This window comes from Pongo pygmaeus, chromosome 3 (assembly GCF_028885625.2).
Source record: "Pongo pygmaeus isolate AG05252 chromosome 3, NHGRI_mPonPyg2-v2.0_pri, whole genome shotgun sequence".
In the NCBI taxonomy this organism is placed as follows: domain Eukaryota; kingdom Metazoa; phylum Chordata; class Mammalia; order Primates; family Hominidae; genus Pongo; species Pongo pygmaeus.
This window is the reverse complement of record NC_072376.2, coordinates 100,302,317-100,322,213: the sequence shown is the minus strand read 5'-3', so window position 1 is coordinate 100,322,213 and position 19,897 is coordinate 100,302,317. Positions and strand designations below refer to the sequence as shown.

The following is a 19,897-nucleotide window of genomic DNA, read 5'->3' as shown; positions in this document are numbered from 1 at the left end:
TGCCCCCCAGCCCCCACAGGCCCTGGTATGTGTTGTTCCCCTCCCTGTGTCCATGTGTTCTCATTGTTCAGCTCCCACTTATGAGTGAGAATGTGTGGTGTTTGGTTTTCTGTTCCTGTGTTAATTTGCTGAGGATGGCTTCCAGCTTTGTCCATGTCCCTGCAAAGGACATGATCTCATTCCTTTTTATGGCTGCATAGTATTCCATGGTGTATATGTACCACATTTTCTTTATCCAGTCTATTATTGATGGGCATTTTGGTTGGTTCCATGCTTTTCCTATTGTAAATAGCGCTGCAATAAACATATGTGTGCACGTGTCTTAGCAGTAGAATGATTTATATTCCTTTGGGTATATACCCAGTAATGGGATTGCTGGGTCAAATGATATTTCTGGTTCTAGATATTTGAAGAATCTCCATACTGTCTTCCACAATGGTTGAACTAATTTACATTCCCACCAACAGTGTAAAAGTGTTCCTATTTCTCCACAGCCTCGCCAGCATCTATTGTTTCTTGACTTTTTAATAATTGCCATTCTGACTAGCATGAGATAGTATCTCATTGTGGTTTTGATCTGCATTTCTCTAATGATCAGTGATGTTGAGCTTTTATTCATATGTTTGTTGGCCATGTAAATGTCTTCTTTTGAGAAGTGTCTATTCGTATCCTTTGGCCACTTTTTGATGCGGTTGTTTGTTTTTTCTTGTAAATTTGTTTAAGTTTCCTGTAAATTTTGGGTATTAGACCTTTGTCGGATGGGTAGATTGCAAAAATTTTCTCCCATTCTGTAGGTTGCCTGTTTACTCTGATGATAGTTTCTTTTGCTGTGCAGAAGCTCTTTAGTTTAATTAGATACATTTGTCAATTTTGGCTTTTGTTGCCATTGCTTTTGGTGTTTTAGACATGAAGTCCTTTCCCATGCCTATGTCCTGAATGGTATTGCCTAGGTTTTCTTCTAGGGTTTTTATGGTTTTGGGTTTTACATTTAAGTCTTTAATCCATCTTTTTTTTTGCATAAAAACGGCATATTCTTTATTTTGCATTCTTTAATTTCAGAACAAAATGAAGAAAATAAAATACACCACAATACACAACATCCAATCCTGCTGTCAAGAGTAGAGAGGGAATGGGGCTTGACACCCTTGGTTTCCTGCCTTCAACACAAGGACAGGAGAGAGAAACAAACACTAGACACCAGCAGGGGGAGCCAGGTGGGACGGGGCACTCGAGGCTGCAGTGGGAGCCATGGGGACACTATACAAGGGCACAAGTTTTCCAACTATGAACTCCTAAACTAATCGACTTCTTCCATGTGAGACGCATCCTCATCACCCTCAAGAGGGGGGATCTCATCAGGAACTGCAGCACTGGGTTCCTCTGCTGCCACTTCATCTTCATCAATACCTAGACCTAGCTTGATCATGTGGTAGATGTGGTTGGAGTGGGTCTGGGGATCCTCAAGGGAAAAGCCAGAAGATAGCAGGGCGGTTTCAAACAGCAGCACCACCAGGTCCTTAATTGCCTTATCATTCTTGTCGGCCTCAGCCTTCTGCCACAGCGTCTCCACGATGGGGTGGTCGGGGTTGATCTCCAGGTGCTTTTTTGGCCATCATAAAGCCCATGGTGGAGCTGTCCCGAAGTGCCTGGGCTTTCATGATCCGCTCCATATTGGCTGTCCAGCCGTAGGTGCTGCAGCAGGGTGAAGACACAGTCTATTGGAGATTGTCACCTTCTCAACCTTCTTATCTAAGATTTCTTTCATGAGCTTGCAGAGGTTCTCAAACTTTGCCTTGCTTTCTTCCATCTTCTTCTTCTCCTCCTCATCCTCATGCAGCTCCAGACCCTCTTTGGTAACTGAGACCAGGCTCTTCCCATCAAACTCCTTGAGCTGCTGCACACAGTACTCGTCAATGGGCTCAGTCATATATACCACCTCGAAGCCCCGTTTCCGCACTCACTCCACAAAAGCTGAGTTGGCCACCTGCTCTTTGCTCTCACCAGTGATGTAATAGATGGGCTTCTGTGTCTCCTTCATGCGAGAAACATACTCTGACAGAAATGTCATCTCATCTCCAGACTGGGAGGTGTGATAGCGCAGCAGCTCAGACAGGCGGCGGCTGTTAGTGGAGTCTTCGTGGATTCCAAGCTTGAGATTTTTAGAGAATGCCTCATAGAATTTCTTATAATTCTCCTTGTCTCCTGCCAGCTCAGAGAAGAGCTCAAGGCACTTCTTAACAATGTTTTTGCGAATGGCTTTCAAGATTTTGCTCTGCTGGTGCATTTCTTGGGAGATGTTCAGGGGCAGATCCTCAGAGTCAATCACACCACAGATAAAATTGAGATACTCTGGTATCAACTCATCACAGCTGTCCATGATGAACACACTGTGGACATACAGTTTGATGTTGTTCTTTTTCTTCTTGTTCTCAAAAAGGTCAAACGGAGCCCGACGAGGAATGAATAGCAATGCCCTGAATTCCAACTGACCTTCTACAGAAAAGTGCTTGACTGCCAAGTGGTCTTCCCAGTCATTGGTGAGGCTCTTGTAGAATTCTCCATACTCCTCTTGGGTGATGTCATCAGGGTTTCTGGTACAAATAGGCTTGGTCTTGTTTAGTTCTTCCTGATCAATGTATTTCTCTTTGATCTTCTTAATTCTCTTCTTCTTATCCTTACCGCTGTCATCCTCCTCATCTGAACCCACATCTTCGATCTTGGGCTTTTCTTCATCATCTTTATCTTCCTCTTCTTTCTCACCTTTCTCTTCCTCTGCCTCATCATCACTAATTTCCTTCTCTCGTTCCTTCTCCAAATAAAGGGTGATGGGATAGCCTATGAACTGAGAATGCTTCTTCACTACTTCTTTGACCTGCCTCTCTTCTAAGTACTCTGTCTGATCTTCTTTAAGATGGAGGATTACTTTGGTACCCCTGCCAATGGGCTCACCGTGGTCAGCACGCACAGTGAAGGAACCTCCAGCAGAAGACTCCCAAGCATACTGTTCATCATCATTATGCTTTGTGATCACAACGACTTTCTCTGCCCCCAGGTAGGCAGAATAAAAGCCAACACCAAACTGCCCAATCATGGAGATGTCTGCACCAGCCTGAAGAGCCTCCATGCATGTTTTAGTACCAGACTTGGCAATGGTTCCCAAATTATTTATGAGATCAGCTTTGGTCATGCCAATGCCTGTGTCTACCAAAGTCAGGGTACATTCCTGAGGGTTGGAGATGATGTCAATTTTCAGCTCTTTACCACTGTCCAACTTCGAAGGGTCTGTCAGGCTCTCATAGTGAATCTTGTCCAAGGCATCAGAAGCATTAGAGATCAACTCCTGATGGAAAATCTCCTTGTTGGAATAGAAGGTATTGATGATGAGGGACATGAGTTGGGCAATTTCTGCCTGAAAGGCAAAAGTCTCCACCTCCTCCTCTCCATGGTGCACTTCCTCAGGCATCTTGAAAAGAAAAGGCTTACACGTACTAGAGAGCAACGTGGGCTTGCTTTCTGATACCCAGGCAGCACCAACGCTGTGCCAGAGTGACTCAAGAGCATCTTTAATCCATCCTTAGTTAATTTTTGTATAAGGTGTAAGGAAGGGGTCCAGTTTCAGTTTTCTGCATATGGCTAGCCAGTTTTCCCAGCACCATTTATTGAATAGGAGATCTTTTCCCCGTTGCTTGTTTTTGTCAGGTTTGTTGAAGATCAGATGGTTGTAGATGTGTGGTATTATTTCTGAGGTCTCTGCTCCATTCTATTGGTCTTTGTCTGTTTTGGTGTCAGTATCACACTGTTTTATTTACTGTATTATTGTAGTATAGTTTGAAGTCAGGTAGCGTGATGCCTCCAGCTTTGTTCTTTTTGGTTAGGATTGTCTTGGCTATACAAGACCTTCTTTGATTCCAAATGAAATTTAAAGTAGTTCTTTTCTAATTCTGTGAAGAATGTCAATGGTAGTTTGATGGGAATAGCATCAAATGTATAAATTACTTTGGGCAGTATGGCCATTTTCACAATATTCATTCTTCCTATCCATGAGGATGGAATGTTTTTCCATTTGTTTGTGTTCACTCCTATTTTATTGAGCAGTGGTTCATATTTCTCCTTGAAGAGGTCCTTCACATCCCATCTTAGCTGTATTCTTAGGTATTTTATTTTCTTGGTAGTGATTGTTAATAGGAGTTTGTTCATGATTTGGCTCTCTGCTTATTTATTCTTGGTGTGAGGAATGCTTTTGATTTTTGCACATTGATTTTATATCCTGAGACTTTGCTGAAGTTGCTTATCAGCTTAAGGAGTTTTTGGGCTCAGATGGTGGGGTTTTCTAAATGTAGGATCATGTCATCTGCAAACAGAGACAATTTCACTTCCTCTCTTCCTATTTGAATACTCTTTATTTATCTTCCCTGATTGCCCTGGCCAGAACTTCCAATACTATGTTGAATAGGAGTGGTGAGAGAGGGCATCTGTGTCTTGTACCAGTTTTGGGAATGCTTCCAGCTTTTGCCAATTAAATATGATATTGGCTGTAGGTTTGTCATAGATAGGTCTTATTATTTTGAGATATATTCCATCAATACCTAGTTTATTGAAAGTTTTTAACCTGAAGAGATGTTGAATTTTATCAAAGGCCTTTTCTGCATCTATTGAGAAAATCATGTGGTTTTTGTCTTTGCTTCTGTTTATGTGATGGATTACATTTATTGATTTGCATATGTTGAACCAGCTTTGTATCCTAGGGATGCAGCTGACTTGATTGTGGTGGATAAATTTTTTAATGTGCTGCTGGATTTGGTTCGCCAGTATTGGTTTGCCAGTATTGAGGATTTTCACATCAATGTTCATCAGGGATATTGGCCTGAAGTTTTCTTTTTTGTGTGTGTCTCTGCTAGGTTTTGGTATCAGGATGATGCTGGCTTCATAAAATGAGTTAGGGAGGAGTCCTTCCTTTTCAATTGTTTGGAATTGTTTCAGAAGGAATGGTACCAGCTCTTTGTACCACTGGTAGAATTCAGCTGTGAATCCATCTGGTCCTGTGCTTTTTATGGTTGGTAGGCTATTAATTACTGCCTCAATTTCAGAACTTGTTATTAGTCTATTCAGGTATTTGACTTTTTCCTGGTTTAGTGTTGTGGGAAGTCAGCAAAACTGAATGGAGGGACCAGATGAAGCCATGGCAGCAGAACATAAATTGTGAAGATTTCATGGACATTTATTAGTTCCCCCAAATTAATACTTTTATAATTTCTTATGCCTGTCTTTACTGCAATCTCTGAACATAAATTGTGAAGATTTCATGGACATTTATCGCTTCCCCAATCAACACTCTTGTGATTTCCTATGCCTGTCTTTAATCTCTTAATCCCGTCATCTTCGTAGCTGAGGATGTATGTCACTTCAGGACCCTGTGATGATTGCGTTAACTGCACAAATTGTTTAAACAATATGAAATCTGGGCACCTTGAAAAAAGAACAGGATAACAGCGATGTTCAGGGAACAAGGGGGATAACCATTAAGTCTGGCTGCCTGAGAGCCGGGCAGAACAGAACCATATTTCTCTTCTTTCAAAAGCAAATAGGAGAAATATCGCTGAATTCTTTTTCTCAACAAGGAACAGCCCTGAGAAAGAGAATGCGTTCCTAAGGGAAGGTCTCAGAAATGGCCGCTCTGGGAATGTCTGTCTTTTACGGTTGTAGATAAGGGATGAAATAAGCCCTGGTCTCCCGTAGCACTCCCAGGCTTATTAGGACAAGGAAATTCCTGCCTAATAAACTTTGGTCAGACCGGTTGTCTGCTCTCAAACCCTGTCTCCTGATAAGATGTTATCAATGACAATGTGCGCCTGAAACTTCATTAGCAATTTTAATTTCGCCCCGGTCCTGTGATCTCGCCCTGCCTCCATTTGCCTTGTGATATTTTATTACCTGGTGAAGCACGTGATCTCTGTGACCCACACCCTATTCGTACACTCCTCCCCCTTTTCAAAATCACTATTAAAAACTTGCTGGTTTTACGGCTTGGGGGGCATCACGGAACCTGCCGACATGTGATGTCTCCCCTGGACACCCAGCTTTAAAATTTCTCTCTTTTGTGCTCTTTCCCTTTATTTCTCAGACCAGCAGACACTTAGGGGAAATAGAAAAAGACCTGCGTGAAATAACGTTGAATTATTGGGGTTGGGTTCCCCTGATCGTTTAGTATTGGGAGGTTGTATGTGTCCAGGAATTTATCCATTTCTTCTAGATTTTCTAGTTTATTTGCATAGAGGTGTTTATAGTATTCTCTGATGGTAGCTTGTATTTCTGTGGGATCAGTGGTGATATCCCCTTTATCATTTTTTATTGTGTCTATTTGATTCTTCTCTCTTTTCTTTTTTATTAGTCTGGCTAGCAGTCTATCTATTTTGCTAATTTTTTCAAAAAAACCAGCTCCTGGATTCATTGATTTTTTTGGAGGGTTTTTGCATCTCTGTCTCCTTCAATTCTGCTCTGATCTTAGTTATTCATAATTTTTAATTTGATGGGATAAATTGTAAGTCAGGAGTTACACATGGGCAGAACAGGAAGCAAATGAAAACATATTGAGTGAATGTTACATGCTACATGTTACAATATTAGCTCATTTAATCCTGAGAACAGTACTGTAGGGAAAGAATTATTATGCCCATCTCACAGAAAAGGAGTTAAACAGAGTTGGCGTTGAATTTCCCCTTCATTATTTTCAACTTTGTGATCCTAGGCAAGTGATTTAACCTTTTTAGACCTCAGTTTCCTCATTGGCTAAAATGGAGACAGTAAAGTATGCAGGTCCTAGGGGTATTGTCTGGATTAAATTCAATAACAGACATTAAAGTTTTAGCCCAGCACCTGCCTTATGACAGTTTATACATACTGACTTGCTATGTGCCAGGTACTGGCTGAGAAACTTAAATTTATCATCTCATTAAATCTTCACACAAACGTTATGGTAGGCACTCAATTGTTATGTTGTTCTTCCAAGTAATAACAAGCTTTATTAATTATTTTACTGTGGCTCAGAGAGATTCTTACTCATCCAAGATCAATAAACTAACAAGTGGCAGAACTGATATTCCAATTCAGCTTTATTTGAGGGCAAAAGCCAGACAATTTTAAGAATATCTCACATTAGAAAATGATGGGAATACTCATGAATTACCTAAGTTGTTTCATCTCCCTGTCTCTGATTTGGAGACCAATAAGAGAATAAGCCACTTGCTAGGTACAGGATCACATTTAAAAAATTGTGATGTATTTAAAAAATGGAGAAAAATGAAAATGTGATATGGATGGAAAGAATGTGTATATGAAAACAATCAAGGTTGTAGCTGGAAGAGGGCCTATAATATCAGTGATACTTGAGCATCTATGATTGTGCCTAGTCTTTCAGTATGGCATTAACATAAAATGCATATTAGCATGAATGCATATGCCTAAGCATTGAGAATCCATGCAACATTATGTCTCGTGTCTCATTAGACAGGAGACAAACTGAGGCACATGAGAACATACAATCACTTTACTAGTTTTAAATTCCATACCTAAGTTATAAACCAGATTTCTGCAACCATGTGCATGTGACACAATTATAAATATATAGGCAGCATCTAATGTACTTTTATTAGGTACCCCTATGAATAAATCCACTATTTTTGGATGGAGACTTCTGCTTAGGGTGGAGGCATGAGGAAGAGAACCTTGATGATGAAAGAGCAAGAGATGTTTGCTCAATTACCACTGGGTTCATTTTAGAATTTAGGATTTTATTTTCCTAATGTGGTTTGCAAATTTAGGGACAGATGTGAACTTTTCTAGAAGAGATTTTGAAGACTATCTTGGGGAAGGATTGAGCCAGGGGAAGAAATCTGAACTTGGCATCTGACAAGGAATTTGAAAGAAAACAGAAATGTTTAGTGGGTTTTATTATTATTATTATTTTCTGTGTGGCATATGTGTTTCTGTCACCCGTGAAATTGTCATCCAAATTTGCCTTTTGGGAGCTAATGCTTGAAAGAACAATTGTTGTCTGTGTGTTTTTGTTTGGTTTGGTGGAAGGATAAAGAGGGCCCTACTTTAAGGTGGGGGAGAACACACTCACCTACATATGACTACTTTTTCCAGCCTGCAAAAGCCATAGCCTTGAACCTGTTGTACTCTCAGTTTATAACTCTTTTCCGTAAATAGTTATTTCTGTTTATACAAGACCTTTCCACCTCTGAGAATATGATACAATTTCCCTGAGCAGGTTAGTACAAGTTAGGCAAAGTATTGAGTCAGAAAACAAGTGACAACAAAACGTGGCATTATGATGAACTTAAATTGACCGTGATTGGATTTGGTGTATGTGGCCTCTTGGAGTGAATTCTGTCTTCATTTGGTACATGGATTGAAAGTGTGTGGGGCCCTTGTACTGCCCATATCTTTTTTAATTGGGAATCTCTGTACTGGTAACTGGAAACAAGTTTTACTCCTTTTTGGCGATTCCTCCTGCAGACATCAATTAAACTTGACTATAGTACTAACTTGCTTAGTTAAAGTAAGAAGAAAATTCCTTTGCTCTTGTACTCTCTGCTGGGGCCTCTGGTGGATGCTGAATGCCCTACTGACCTCTGACAAAATCTGCAGCTGGTGAATTTGTGACCTATTCTCTTGGTTGGGTCGGGCCCAGTGGTCCTCCTCTGCTGCCTTAACCCTACCTGGGGTTACTGGCATTGTAGGTCCTTCGCATCTCTGCCATGTCATCCATGCAGCCTTAATCCAGCCTGCCTGCTTTATGACTTCATTCACCATGGCTGTCCCTCAGCAAGATTTCCATCCCTCTGGTCAGCTCTCTTCTGTGCCTACTCTGGGGCACATTGGAGTTTCTGGATTTCTCTCTCACACTTGAGAGCTTGGAGAGGAGAACAAGTGCTAATCTGACTGTCTGTCTGCCTAATCACAGCACACTACTGTGTCTCTGTTATATCCTGGGGAGCATCTTTTTGGATGTTATGTTTCCTTGTGAAGCTTGATCTCTTCTTGACTGTTCCCTGGAAAGCCAGGCAATTATTCCTTCTGCTCTAGGAAATGCCCAACCCTGTCATGAAATTTATTTGGGTTTTCTATCTCTTTGCCTCTTGGGCTCAAGTTCAGGGAAGTCTGACTGTACATTTCTGTCTTCATGTATCCTTGTTCCTCTCCCCCGAGCTTTCCTCCTTCCCTCCTTCCTCCACCTGCTACACGCAACTTCACATTTCATCTCCCTTACTCCAGCTTTATTCTTGGCTTTATTCCATGGTGTATGGGGAGAGGGGTGGAAATAAAAGGATGAACTAACAAAAGAACAACAATTAGAAAACGTTTAACAAACGTAGTGTACTTATTTCATGTTCAAAGCACATGAGAGAACTGAAAGATAAGAAAGGACAAGTTCATCATTCTCACAGACCTTACGAAAGTCTAGTTGGAAGATGTGCCCAGTGAACACTAAGAAAGACAAATAAGGGTAGACCATACAATAGAAATGGGCAATGTTTTGAGAGCTTTGGAGAGGGAGATGCCCAATGGAGGGTGAGAGTGGAGAATTTTTGAGGGAAGAAAGGAGAAGTCATAGACAGCAGATGGAGGGAAAGGGGTTGGACAAGGCAGAAAGAAAAGCGTGGTGACATGGTAGAATGACACAGTGTAACCGTCTGTGCTGTGCAGTCATGTGTGGCAGGAGACACATCTGGAAGTCTGATCAGGTCTCAGGCTCTCTGGCCTCTGTATCGCCGTTTTATCAGAAAAGAAAATGTAGGCAAATCTTTACCAACCCAATCATACTTTCTCTGCTAATCTCTTATCTCTAAGTAAATTCTGTTTGCTTGTCCAATTAAAAATTCCCACCCCAAACTTGCATAGCTGGATAGTTAGAACCTTTCTCTTCTGACTCATGAGGGAGAGAGAAATTATAACTTAGTTTACTTTTATAGAGCTATTTGTGGGACTGTCTGGTTTGCCTGTGAATAACGGTTCTTTTCTTTCTTCGTTTCTCACCAGCCAGTGTGGTTTGTGATTTAATAGCCAGGCAGAACACTAAAATTAATACTTGGTAATATTTTAAGCCCGAATGAGGACAAGAGGGGGGAAATTTTAAGTTATTAGTTTTTTTTGTGTGGGAGCTTACTGTATCCTTTGGAAAGCGTTTAGGCCAGGCAGAACCTCACCATTAGTTTTTTGTTTTTGTTTTTTTCAAATGAGCGTGAAAAAGGAAATGTCCCTGCTCCTGCTTTATTTTTCCTTTAAACACAAATCAATTCCTAGATGAGAAGATAGGGTTTAAAACCCAGTTCCTGGCACAAGGAAGTGATGGCTTGCAGAGATCAATTTACTTTTAAAAAAAGGACACAATTCTGCTTCTTTTGTGAGTAAAGTTTTTTTGTGTGTGTCAATGGAAGAGAGATATGTTTCTTTTTGTGTGTGTAGGTATTGGGGAGTTCAGGTAAAGAAAGAGTGTAAAAAATAAGACTTACTTAAGATACCTATGCAGGTGCACTTTACTAGAATAAGATTCATGGCCACCTTATTTTCCCTTTTTCTTTAATGCCTTTGAAGGAAGCTAATTTTTTTTTTTCCTAAAAGAAAACAATTCTTCCTCTTGCAATAGTAGAACCAAGAAGAAATGGACACTTGACCACTCTTTGCTTTGGGGGGGAGCATTTATTTTTTCTAGCGTCTGCTAGGAAATATTCAGATAATACAGAATATGCATTTTGGAAAGATGTGGGCCTGCACATATTTCCCATTATTGCCTCTGATGATGTATTATATATAATCATGTTAATGGACTTGTCATAAAATTGAATAAATGATTGTAAGGAATATTTATTTTTTGTTAGTTGTTTAGATTTGCTTTTCATTTCTACTGTTAAAATCCTTGATAGAATTTGGATCTGTGTCCCCACTCAAATATCATGTTGATTTGTAATCCCCAATGTTAGAGGGCCTGGTGGGAGGTTAACTGGATGGTGGGGATGGATTTCCTTCCTGGTACTGTTGTTATGATAGTGACTGAGTTCTTGTGAGATCTGGTTGTTTAAAAGTGTGTTGCGGCCAGGCACAGTGGCTCACGACTGTAATCCCAGCACTTTGGGAGGCCAAGGCGGGTGGATCACCTGAGGTCAGGAGTTCAAGACCAGCCTGGCCAACATGGTGAAACCCCATCTCTACTTAAAATACAAAAATTAGCTGGGTGTGGTGGCAGGCACCTGTAATCACAGCTACTCAGGAGGCTGAGGCAGGGGAATTGCTGGAACCCGGAGGCGGAGGTTTCAGTGAGCCAAGATCATGCCATTTTACCCTGACGTGGGCCAACAACAGGGAGACTCCATCTCAAAAAAAAAAGAAAAAAATTTGTGTTGCACCCCACCCCACAACCTCTGTGTTCTTCTCCTTTCATGTAAGAGGCCTGCTCCTGCTTTGCTTCCCGTCACGATTGTATGTTTCCTGAGACCTCCCCAGCCATGCTTCCTGTACAGCCTGCAGAACCATGAGCCAATTAAACCTCTTTTTCTTATAAATTATCCAGTCTCAGGTATTTATAGCAGTGTGAGAGCAGACTAATACAATCCTCCATCACTTAATATACATTACTTGATTTCATCCTAGCAGCAATACAAAGCTTGGTATGATTGGTCTCATGCTGCTGATGAAACTGAGGTTCAGAGTAGCTAAATGAAGGACAAAATTTGGATAGAATTCCAAGGCTTTTTAACTCTGAGCCACATGCACTTCCTAGTTTCTTTATATCCTATTCTTCCCAAGACAACTATGTGTAGATAGTGGAGTCCTTAGTGACTATTTGTTCATAATAAAAATAATTTGGAATCTTTTAAGATAGGAAAAAAATAAGTAAATCTACCCAAGATGCCTCCAGGAGCCTCCTGTTTAATATTCAAATAGTCCAGGCTCCCATCAAACATGACTATGGGAATCTGGTAATTTTATCAGATTCTTTTATTCTTGGTATTTCTGGTCTGACCGTTGTTGGTTTCCTTGGCCACTTCCCATATGCACACTCATTCTCTTACTATCAGATCACCAACTTTTCAGTCTTTCTTCCTCCCTTGCAGATTTCCTCAAATGTGGACACGAGCCCCTAAGTTCTTTTCAGAAATACTTTTCAGAAGGCTCACAAATTACAGAGGGAAATTATAATGCAGTAAGGAAAGAAACCCATGAAACTCCACACATAATATCAGTAGATACAAATTCAAGATATTTGTAACATCTGCCGGCCTCCCACCTCCATAAAGGCCAACTATTTCTAGCCTCCTTGACGGTGGCAGGCCAGGTACAATTCCAGATGGGTGTGCCTCTCTCTATCCCTGGATTGCAGGTTCCCCACTCCCAAGGGGATATGCCAGTCTATGCCCACCCCTGAGTTACCATCCTTGACTTCATCTTAATGATTGCTGAGTTGCAGAGCTCCCACCAAATACTACTTTCTACATGAAGACTTAGAGCTGGTTGCTCCTCATCCCCCAACCTCTTTCTCCAGCAGAAGGCTTGGCATTCACTTGTGCTTAATCAAATGACTCATTCAGTTTTGTGCCAAATTCATTGTTTCCACAAAGAGAAAGTGTCCCACCTGCATAGAGCAAAAGAAAACTACTGATACATTTATGTATTTCTCTTCCTTTCTTTAAAAGTATAGGAATATTAAGGTCCAGGCTCTAAGAACCTTAATACTCAAACACAGTTGAAAGCCTATTTTTGTTTGTTACTCCTTTAGGCAAGTTTAATACCTTAGCTGTAATAGCTTATGAAATGTTCAGATCATTTTCTTTTGCTTTTGAGTAGAAGAGATGATGTTCTACTACATTTAAGTAAAAAGCAAATTATGATGTGGGATAGGATGGGTCCGTGGGGAGATTTGAAATATTTGCTGTCAGTGGGTACTTTGCAGAGGTCTTGGAGCTCTACCACCTATGGAACACTGAAACTTTTCTGTTGAAATGTTTTGTAAGTGATTGCTATTAGATATGTCTTCAGGATTTGTTAAGAACTAGTTCACTTAGCTGGTTAGAGCACTATGCTGTTTGTTTTGTTTGTTTGTTTCTTTTTGCCAGGCATGGTGGTGCACATCTGTGATCCCAGCTTCTCAGGCACAAGAATCACTTGAACCCAGGAGGCAGAGGTTGCAGTGAGCCAAGATTGCACCACTGTACTTCAGCCTGGGTGACAGAGAGAGACACTGTCTCAAAAAATAAATTCTGTTATTATTTTTTCCATCTATCTAACCAGGTGAAAAAATTTTTGTTTTAATTTCCTTCCTTCCTTTCCTTTCCTTCCTTCCTTCTTTCCTTCCTTCCTTCCTTCCCTTCCTTCCTTCCTCCCTCCCTCTCTCTCTTTTTTCTTTCTTTCTTTCCTTTCTTTCTTTCCTTGTTTCTCTTTCTTCCTTTCTTTTTTTTTTTTTTTTTTTTTTTTTTGTGGAGACAAGTCTTGTTTTGTTGCCCAGGCTGGTCTCAAACTCCTGGCCTCAAGTAATCCTCCTGCCTTGGCTTCCCAAAGTGCTGGGGATTACAGGTGTAAGCCACCTCCTGGCCCTGTATTTTTATTTATTTTTTTCTTCAGCTTTTAAGTTCTGGGGTACATGTGCAGGATGTACGGGTTTGTTACATTGGTAAACGTGTACCATGATGGTTTGCTGCACAGATCATTCCCATCACCCAGGTGTTAAGTCTAGCATTCACTAGCTCTTCTTCCTGAAGCTCTCCCTCCTCCCAAGGGTGTGTGTTGTTCCCCACCATGTTCCCATGTGTTCTCACTGTAGATCACTACACTCTTAAAACAATGTTCAAATGACATTTGAATGAGTAAGCTTAATTCTATGAATAGGCCACAGATTCTTCTTTTAAAATTTAAATTAAAAAAGTTATGCTAATACTATAGACTTCCTGAATTCAAACCAATTGTTTACGGTGTGACCTTGAATAAGTTACCTAATCTTTCTGTGCTAATTGACTGTAATATTGATAATATCTGCCTCATAGAATTGTTGACAAAGATTAAGTGGAATTTTAAGTGTAAAGCCTTAGCCCAGTGCTTGATACACAATGCGTGTTCAATCAATGTTAACTATGATTATTAGTGTTAGTAATACTAGTAGTCGTTTTACCTAATAGGGGTCAATAAAAATGCAACTGTTGGATAATCAATGATGTCACATACAGCAGAGTTAAGGTTTGAGTCTCTGGAGCCAATTGTTGGTTCTGCTACTTGCAAGTTGTTTGGCTTATGTAAACTACCTAGCTTCTGTATGCCTCAGTTTCTTAATTTTGCAAAATGGGGATGATAATGACACCTACCTCACAGTGGGTTTTGATGATTCAATGAGGTAATCCATGTAAAGAACTTGATGTAATGCAAGGTATAGAGTAAGCCCTCTGTTCATTTTATCCTTCTGTTGTTATTATCATTGTTTGACTTTTACTACTGTGAATAGTGACAATATACTGAAAAGATTGCCTCTTCCAGGATATAGGGAAGCATCTAAAAGTGTGCAGGGCTGAGGAACACTGGCAGGTCAAGAAGTCAAGGAAAGGGTATCTAATTAAAATTCTCAGAAAAATATTTTGCTGTAACCAAAAATGACAAGTATAGGCCAAAGAAAAATTCTTGTGGAAGGTACCAGGGGAACTCTTCTGAATGTTCACACAAATAGTCAAGGATGTGGCTTACTGCCTCACCTGAAGGAAGGGTTTCCCTCCCCTCCAGGACTCCAGTTAGTTCTGTGTCACAGCCGTGTCACCCCCACCCCTTCCCTGCCCAATGCCACTTCCCAAGGCTGGTGAGATTTTCCTTTGACAACTCCTAGGGATGCAATGACATTGTTGTTTTATAGCTTCACTGGGAGGAATGTGATGTGAAAAATAACGCCAGCTCAGGAAATTGGAGATTTGGCTTTTGGCCCTGATGTATCAGTTGACCTTGGGCAAGTCATTAATGTTTGCTGTTTCAGTTCCATTAAGTGTAAAGTAGAATGAATAATGTCTACTCTTCCAAATGTGCAGGATCACTTTGAAGAATGAACATCTGCAGAAGCCATTGGAAAATTTCAAATACCTTTCCACATTTAAAATTTTATTATTTGCCTGGATAACATGGTTTAGTGTGATAAAAATAGCAGAGGCTTGGAGATGGGAAGAAGACCTGAGATTTAATTTCATCTCCGATATCTGCTGACTTCATGACCTTAGGTAATTCCCTTACTTTTTCTAAATCTCAGTTTCCTCACTGGTGAAATAAATATGATAATGATTATCTCATAAGATGTTTGTAAGTATTAAATGAAATGAAACTTCTACAAAATGCTGATTTTGATTTTTCTCTAATGAAAATATTTATGTTTTTTGTACTTTCTTCTCTTTATCATTTGGTTTATTAAAATATGTGTAGGTGTGACATGGAGTATTCCTTATTCTTTTTCCAGAACTATATACATGTGTGTGTCTACACACAAACATATATACACATATATATAAACACATCATATACATAAAAATATATTTATAAAACTGCTTTATGGATCTTGAGATTTATAATTTATGTATATATACTTATTAATATAGAAAGATTATTATTTAAATGTATGTGTGTGATGTGTGTATTTGTATATGTGTATGAAATATCATACAGACATGACATATGATATATCTCACAATACAATATTTATGAATTTCTTTGGGTTTATCCCATATAGGGTTTAATCAGTCTCTTGATTCTGTAGTTCTGTCTTTTGCCAAATGTGGGGTTTTTTTTGTTTTTGTTTTTGCTTTAAATAAATACTTTCAAATCTGTTTATTAACACTAGTTATGGGAAGAGAGATATTCTTAGAAGCACATTTTAAGCTATTAATTTGTGATGATAATTATGATGATTGGAAATATTAAAAAATTATATTTTATATAATTCTGATTTTACTATTATTCATGGTATCTCTCCCCAACCCCTTCCAACTGGTCTATATTTGTGTGATTTTGTTTGATAAATCTTCCCAAATCTTGGGATACCCAAATACCCAGATCTTCAGAAATATATCCACTTAAGAATGGTAAAAATATAACTACTAATAATGCAAGGGAGGAATACCAAAATGAAAATTCTTTTTTTCCTTCCTTCCACCCACCTACCTTCCATTCATCTTTCCAGCCTTCTTTCTTTTCTCTCATTCATCCTTCTATCTTTCCACCCATCCTACAAACATTTACTTAGGACCTACCGTATATCAAAGAAACAGAGCTGAACAAGATAGACACAGGCCCTGTCCTCAGGGCATTTACAGCATCTGCATGGAAGCAGAGGCATCCAGCAAACCTCAAGACTGGAAAGATATTCAAGAGTTCTTGTGACACAGAACACACACATACTCAGGGCCTCTTCTTGTTGTACCAGAAACTGGGCAGTTATGAAAACAGCCAACTTCAAGAGTACCAGGCTGTACTTCAGAGTACACAGTGGAAAAATTTAGTGTGACAATTACAGACAACTCATGTTAATGCCAGGAGATCTGGATTCAATTCTGAATTTCTAGAAAGAGATGAACCCTACATACAAAAGGCACATATTAAATGCTCATTTAAAAAAAAAAACTATTATTTTTGTGAAAGACTCAACAGAATACTCAATATTGTTGTGTTGCTTGATTTTAATTGGCAAATTTGTATGGCTATTGACATTAGTTTTTAAGGAATACATAGTAAAAAATAATAGTACTACTGAAGATGGTAGCCAAGCTTGGAGATCTTCTAGGCATTCACAAAGGGAACAGTTCTTCAGTGCTACCTGTGAACATTAACACAGCTCTTGGGTGTTAAAATTAATATATTCTCCACATGGTATGACTTCTTAGAAAATGAATGACCATAATGGAAGCAAATACATTTTCAACAAATGCCAAATTTGGGGTTTTTTTTAAGCCATTATTTGTCTCTCCTTCTGAGATTTCAACAACAGACATTTAGATTTTTTTTAATAGTCTCACTCTTCCCCATGGTGCACCCCCCTTTTTTTCTATTTTCTTTCCGTGATTCAGAATGAGTAATTTATATTATTATATTTTCTAGTTCACTAATTATTTTCTCTGTCTCCTCTATCCTGTTGTTGGGCTCATTCACCAAGGTTTTTATCTTGAAAATCTTATTTATCTTGAATAACCAAGGGTTATTGTATTTTTCAGTTCTAACATTTCATTTGGGTCTCCTTTATATCTTTATTTCTTTGTCGCAGCTTTCTATCTTCTTAAAATGTGTTTCAAGTGTATTGGTAATTGCTCATTGAAGCATTTTTATCATGGCTGCTTTAAAATCTGTTAGATAATTGTAACATCTCTATCATCTCAATGTTGACATTTATTGATTGTGTTTTTACTTTCAGCTTGAAAGCTTGTTTCTTGGTATGATGAGTGAATTTTTATTGAAAACTGGATGTTTTCATATTATTTTATGAGACTCTGAGACTTTTTCAAACTCTCTGTTTTAACTGGCATTTTTGATAGTTTAATTGTTTTTGTTTTGTTTTGTCTTAGCAGAGAAAACCTCTGCTCCTTACTGCCTGGTGGAGGTGGAAGCCCAGATTCCCCATGTGGCCTCCATTGGACATTATATATAAAGTAAGCATAAGAAGACTCTGATAGGTGTTGGGGCTCCTCCTTAGTGCTGGACAGTCTGTCTCCCTATGTGATCTCCATTGACACCACGGGTCAGTGGCATGATTACCACTGGGCAGTGGTGAAAGTCTTAACTCTCCACCAGGCCTCCTCTGAAGCCACCCCTGTAGGGCAGGGGAGGAGTGCCTCATTACTGCTGGGTGAGGGTAGTCCAAGTCCAGGCACCCTACACAACCTCCACTGAAACCATGAGAAGGGGTGTGCTGGGCTCTTTGCACGCTGACGAATGAAAGTCCTGGATCCCTACTTAGTCTTCTTTGACCACACCTAGTGAAGGGAGTGTGGTATCTGGTGACACCCTCTCCAGGGTGCAAGTCTTGGCTCTCCACGGAGCCTCTGTTGGTATTCATAGGAAGAGGGTGACAGTTGTTCTCTGGTATTTAATTGGAGTAAGCAGTTATTGGCAAAAGTTTTCTGTCTTGGCCAGGTGTGGTGGCTTACACCTGTAATCCCAGCACTTTGGGAGGCCAACTGGGGAGAAGCATTTGAGCCTAGGAGTTTGAGACCAACCTGGGCAACATAGTGAGACCTCGTCTCTACAAAAAAAAATTAAAAATTAGCCGGGCATCATGGTGAGCACCTGTTTGTACCAGCTACTGAGGAGGCTGAGGTGAGAGGGTCGCTTGAGCCTGAAAGGTTGAGGCTGCAGAGCGATGATCACACCACTGCACTCCAGTCTGAGTGACAGAGCAAGACCCTGTCTCAAAAAAAAAAAAAATCTCTCTTGCTAGATATCCCCTTTCCTCATCCTTAGTTGAGAGAGCCGACTTTCATTGGGAGTTATGAGTTATGAGTCTGTTCTTGTCTGCATTTCTGAGTTGCTGGCTTTTTCAGCTACAAGTCTGGTATACGTAACACAAAAAGAAAACGGAGGGAACTCATCACCATGCTGTGTCTCATATCCCAGTTTCCCTAGCCTGTCTTCCTGATTCTCTCTACCTGTCAGTCTCCTTACGTTTGTTTTATAGATAATGTGCAAGGTTCCTAAGTGTTGGTGCTGGGAGGAGTAGGGAAAAGTACACTGACTCCATCTTCCCAGAAATGAATAGCCCATGCATTCATTTTTCAAATAAAAGCCCCTTGAAAGTGTTCAAAAATACAGTTTACTCATCCATTCTATCCTTTTTACTTAGTTTTCCCTTGACCCAAAATATTTCTAATATGATTGAGAGGAGGTTCCCAAGTCCAAAATGTGCTCTTAGGATATTAATAAATACTGTAAATAAAAGGACAGGTAAGTTTGGGAAATGTTGTACTAAACAGTTTACTGCAGATTTCTAGAGTGCTTTTTATATGTTAGTATGTGTTATAACATTTCCAGGTAATAGATGTTAGACCAGTGGAATACAACAATGGATTTAGAACGGCAGGCAGGCAGTAGTTTACAGAGTGAAGTGGTAGCTAGATTAATTATCATTTTTAAAATGTTTGGCATCAAGATTGAAATAATGTTTTTGCCCCACCCGATGCATGAAAAAGTAAAAAACTAAATAAAAATTCTGTTGTTACACCAGAATTTACCATTTCTGTTTACATTCCATGGTCTTGTCCTTTGGAATATACATATTTATAACACACATTCTGGGCTCTAACCTTAAGACTTCTAAATGAACTTTATACATATTTAATAAAATAGAGAAGTTGAAGGAGTAACATGATGATTAAATGGAAATTAAAGGTGCATTTGAAGGTCACTCATGTTGTGTTTTCAATTAAAAAACAAGAAGAAACAGTGAATGCTCTGCTAACCCTGTAGAGAGACACAATTTTAAGGCTTCTGATAAACGAATCAATCTTGGCTTTGGCTGCAGTAAAGAGATAATTAATAAATAAGACTGGTCAGAAGTAACCCAATGTATTGTGTATTTAAAGTGCAGTTTCTTGTAGCGATATGTTTGAATAGCTGGGCAAGGAAAATAATATGTTTTCTTTCCTCTGGTACAAGCTGGAGGGGGGTAGAAGATGCACAAAGTGGAAGAGGAAAAGAGGACCCTCTAAGGAAGGATGTGGTAAGATGGCGTAACCAAAGCACATTCCATGTGAAGGAGATGACAAATTCTACATTGTCCACAAGAGCATCCATTTGTCTGGGCCAAAGATTGCACGTTTGTGTTGGAGCACTATACGTGCCCCTTTCTGAGTTCAAAAACATTTTGAAAGCTAAAGAGAACTGTCAGTTCCTTCCA

At 39.6% G+C, this 19,897-nt stretch overlaps 1 protein-coding gene across 1 annotated transcript; it reads right to left on the bottom strand.

The window, feature by feature from the left end:
* Positions 1 to 1,063: 1,063 nt before the first annotated feature.
* Positions 1,064 to 3,537, bottom strand: LOC129034791 (heat shock protein HSP 90-beta-like). Its single transcript, XM_054484437.2, is given in 3 exon segments — positions 1,064 to 1,606; positions 1,608 to 1,714; positions 1,717 to 3,537. Coding segments are annotated over 3 exon segments (2,163 nt in total). The 5' UTR covers positions 3,464 to 3,537; the 3' UTR covers positions 1,064 to 1,297.
* Positions 3,538 to 19,897: the final 16,360 nt, after the last annotated feature.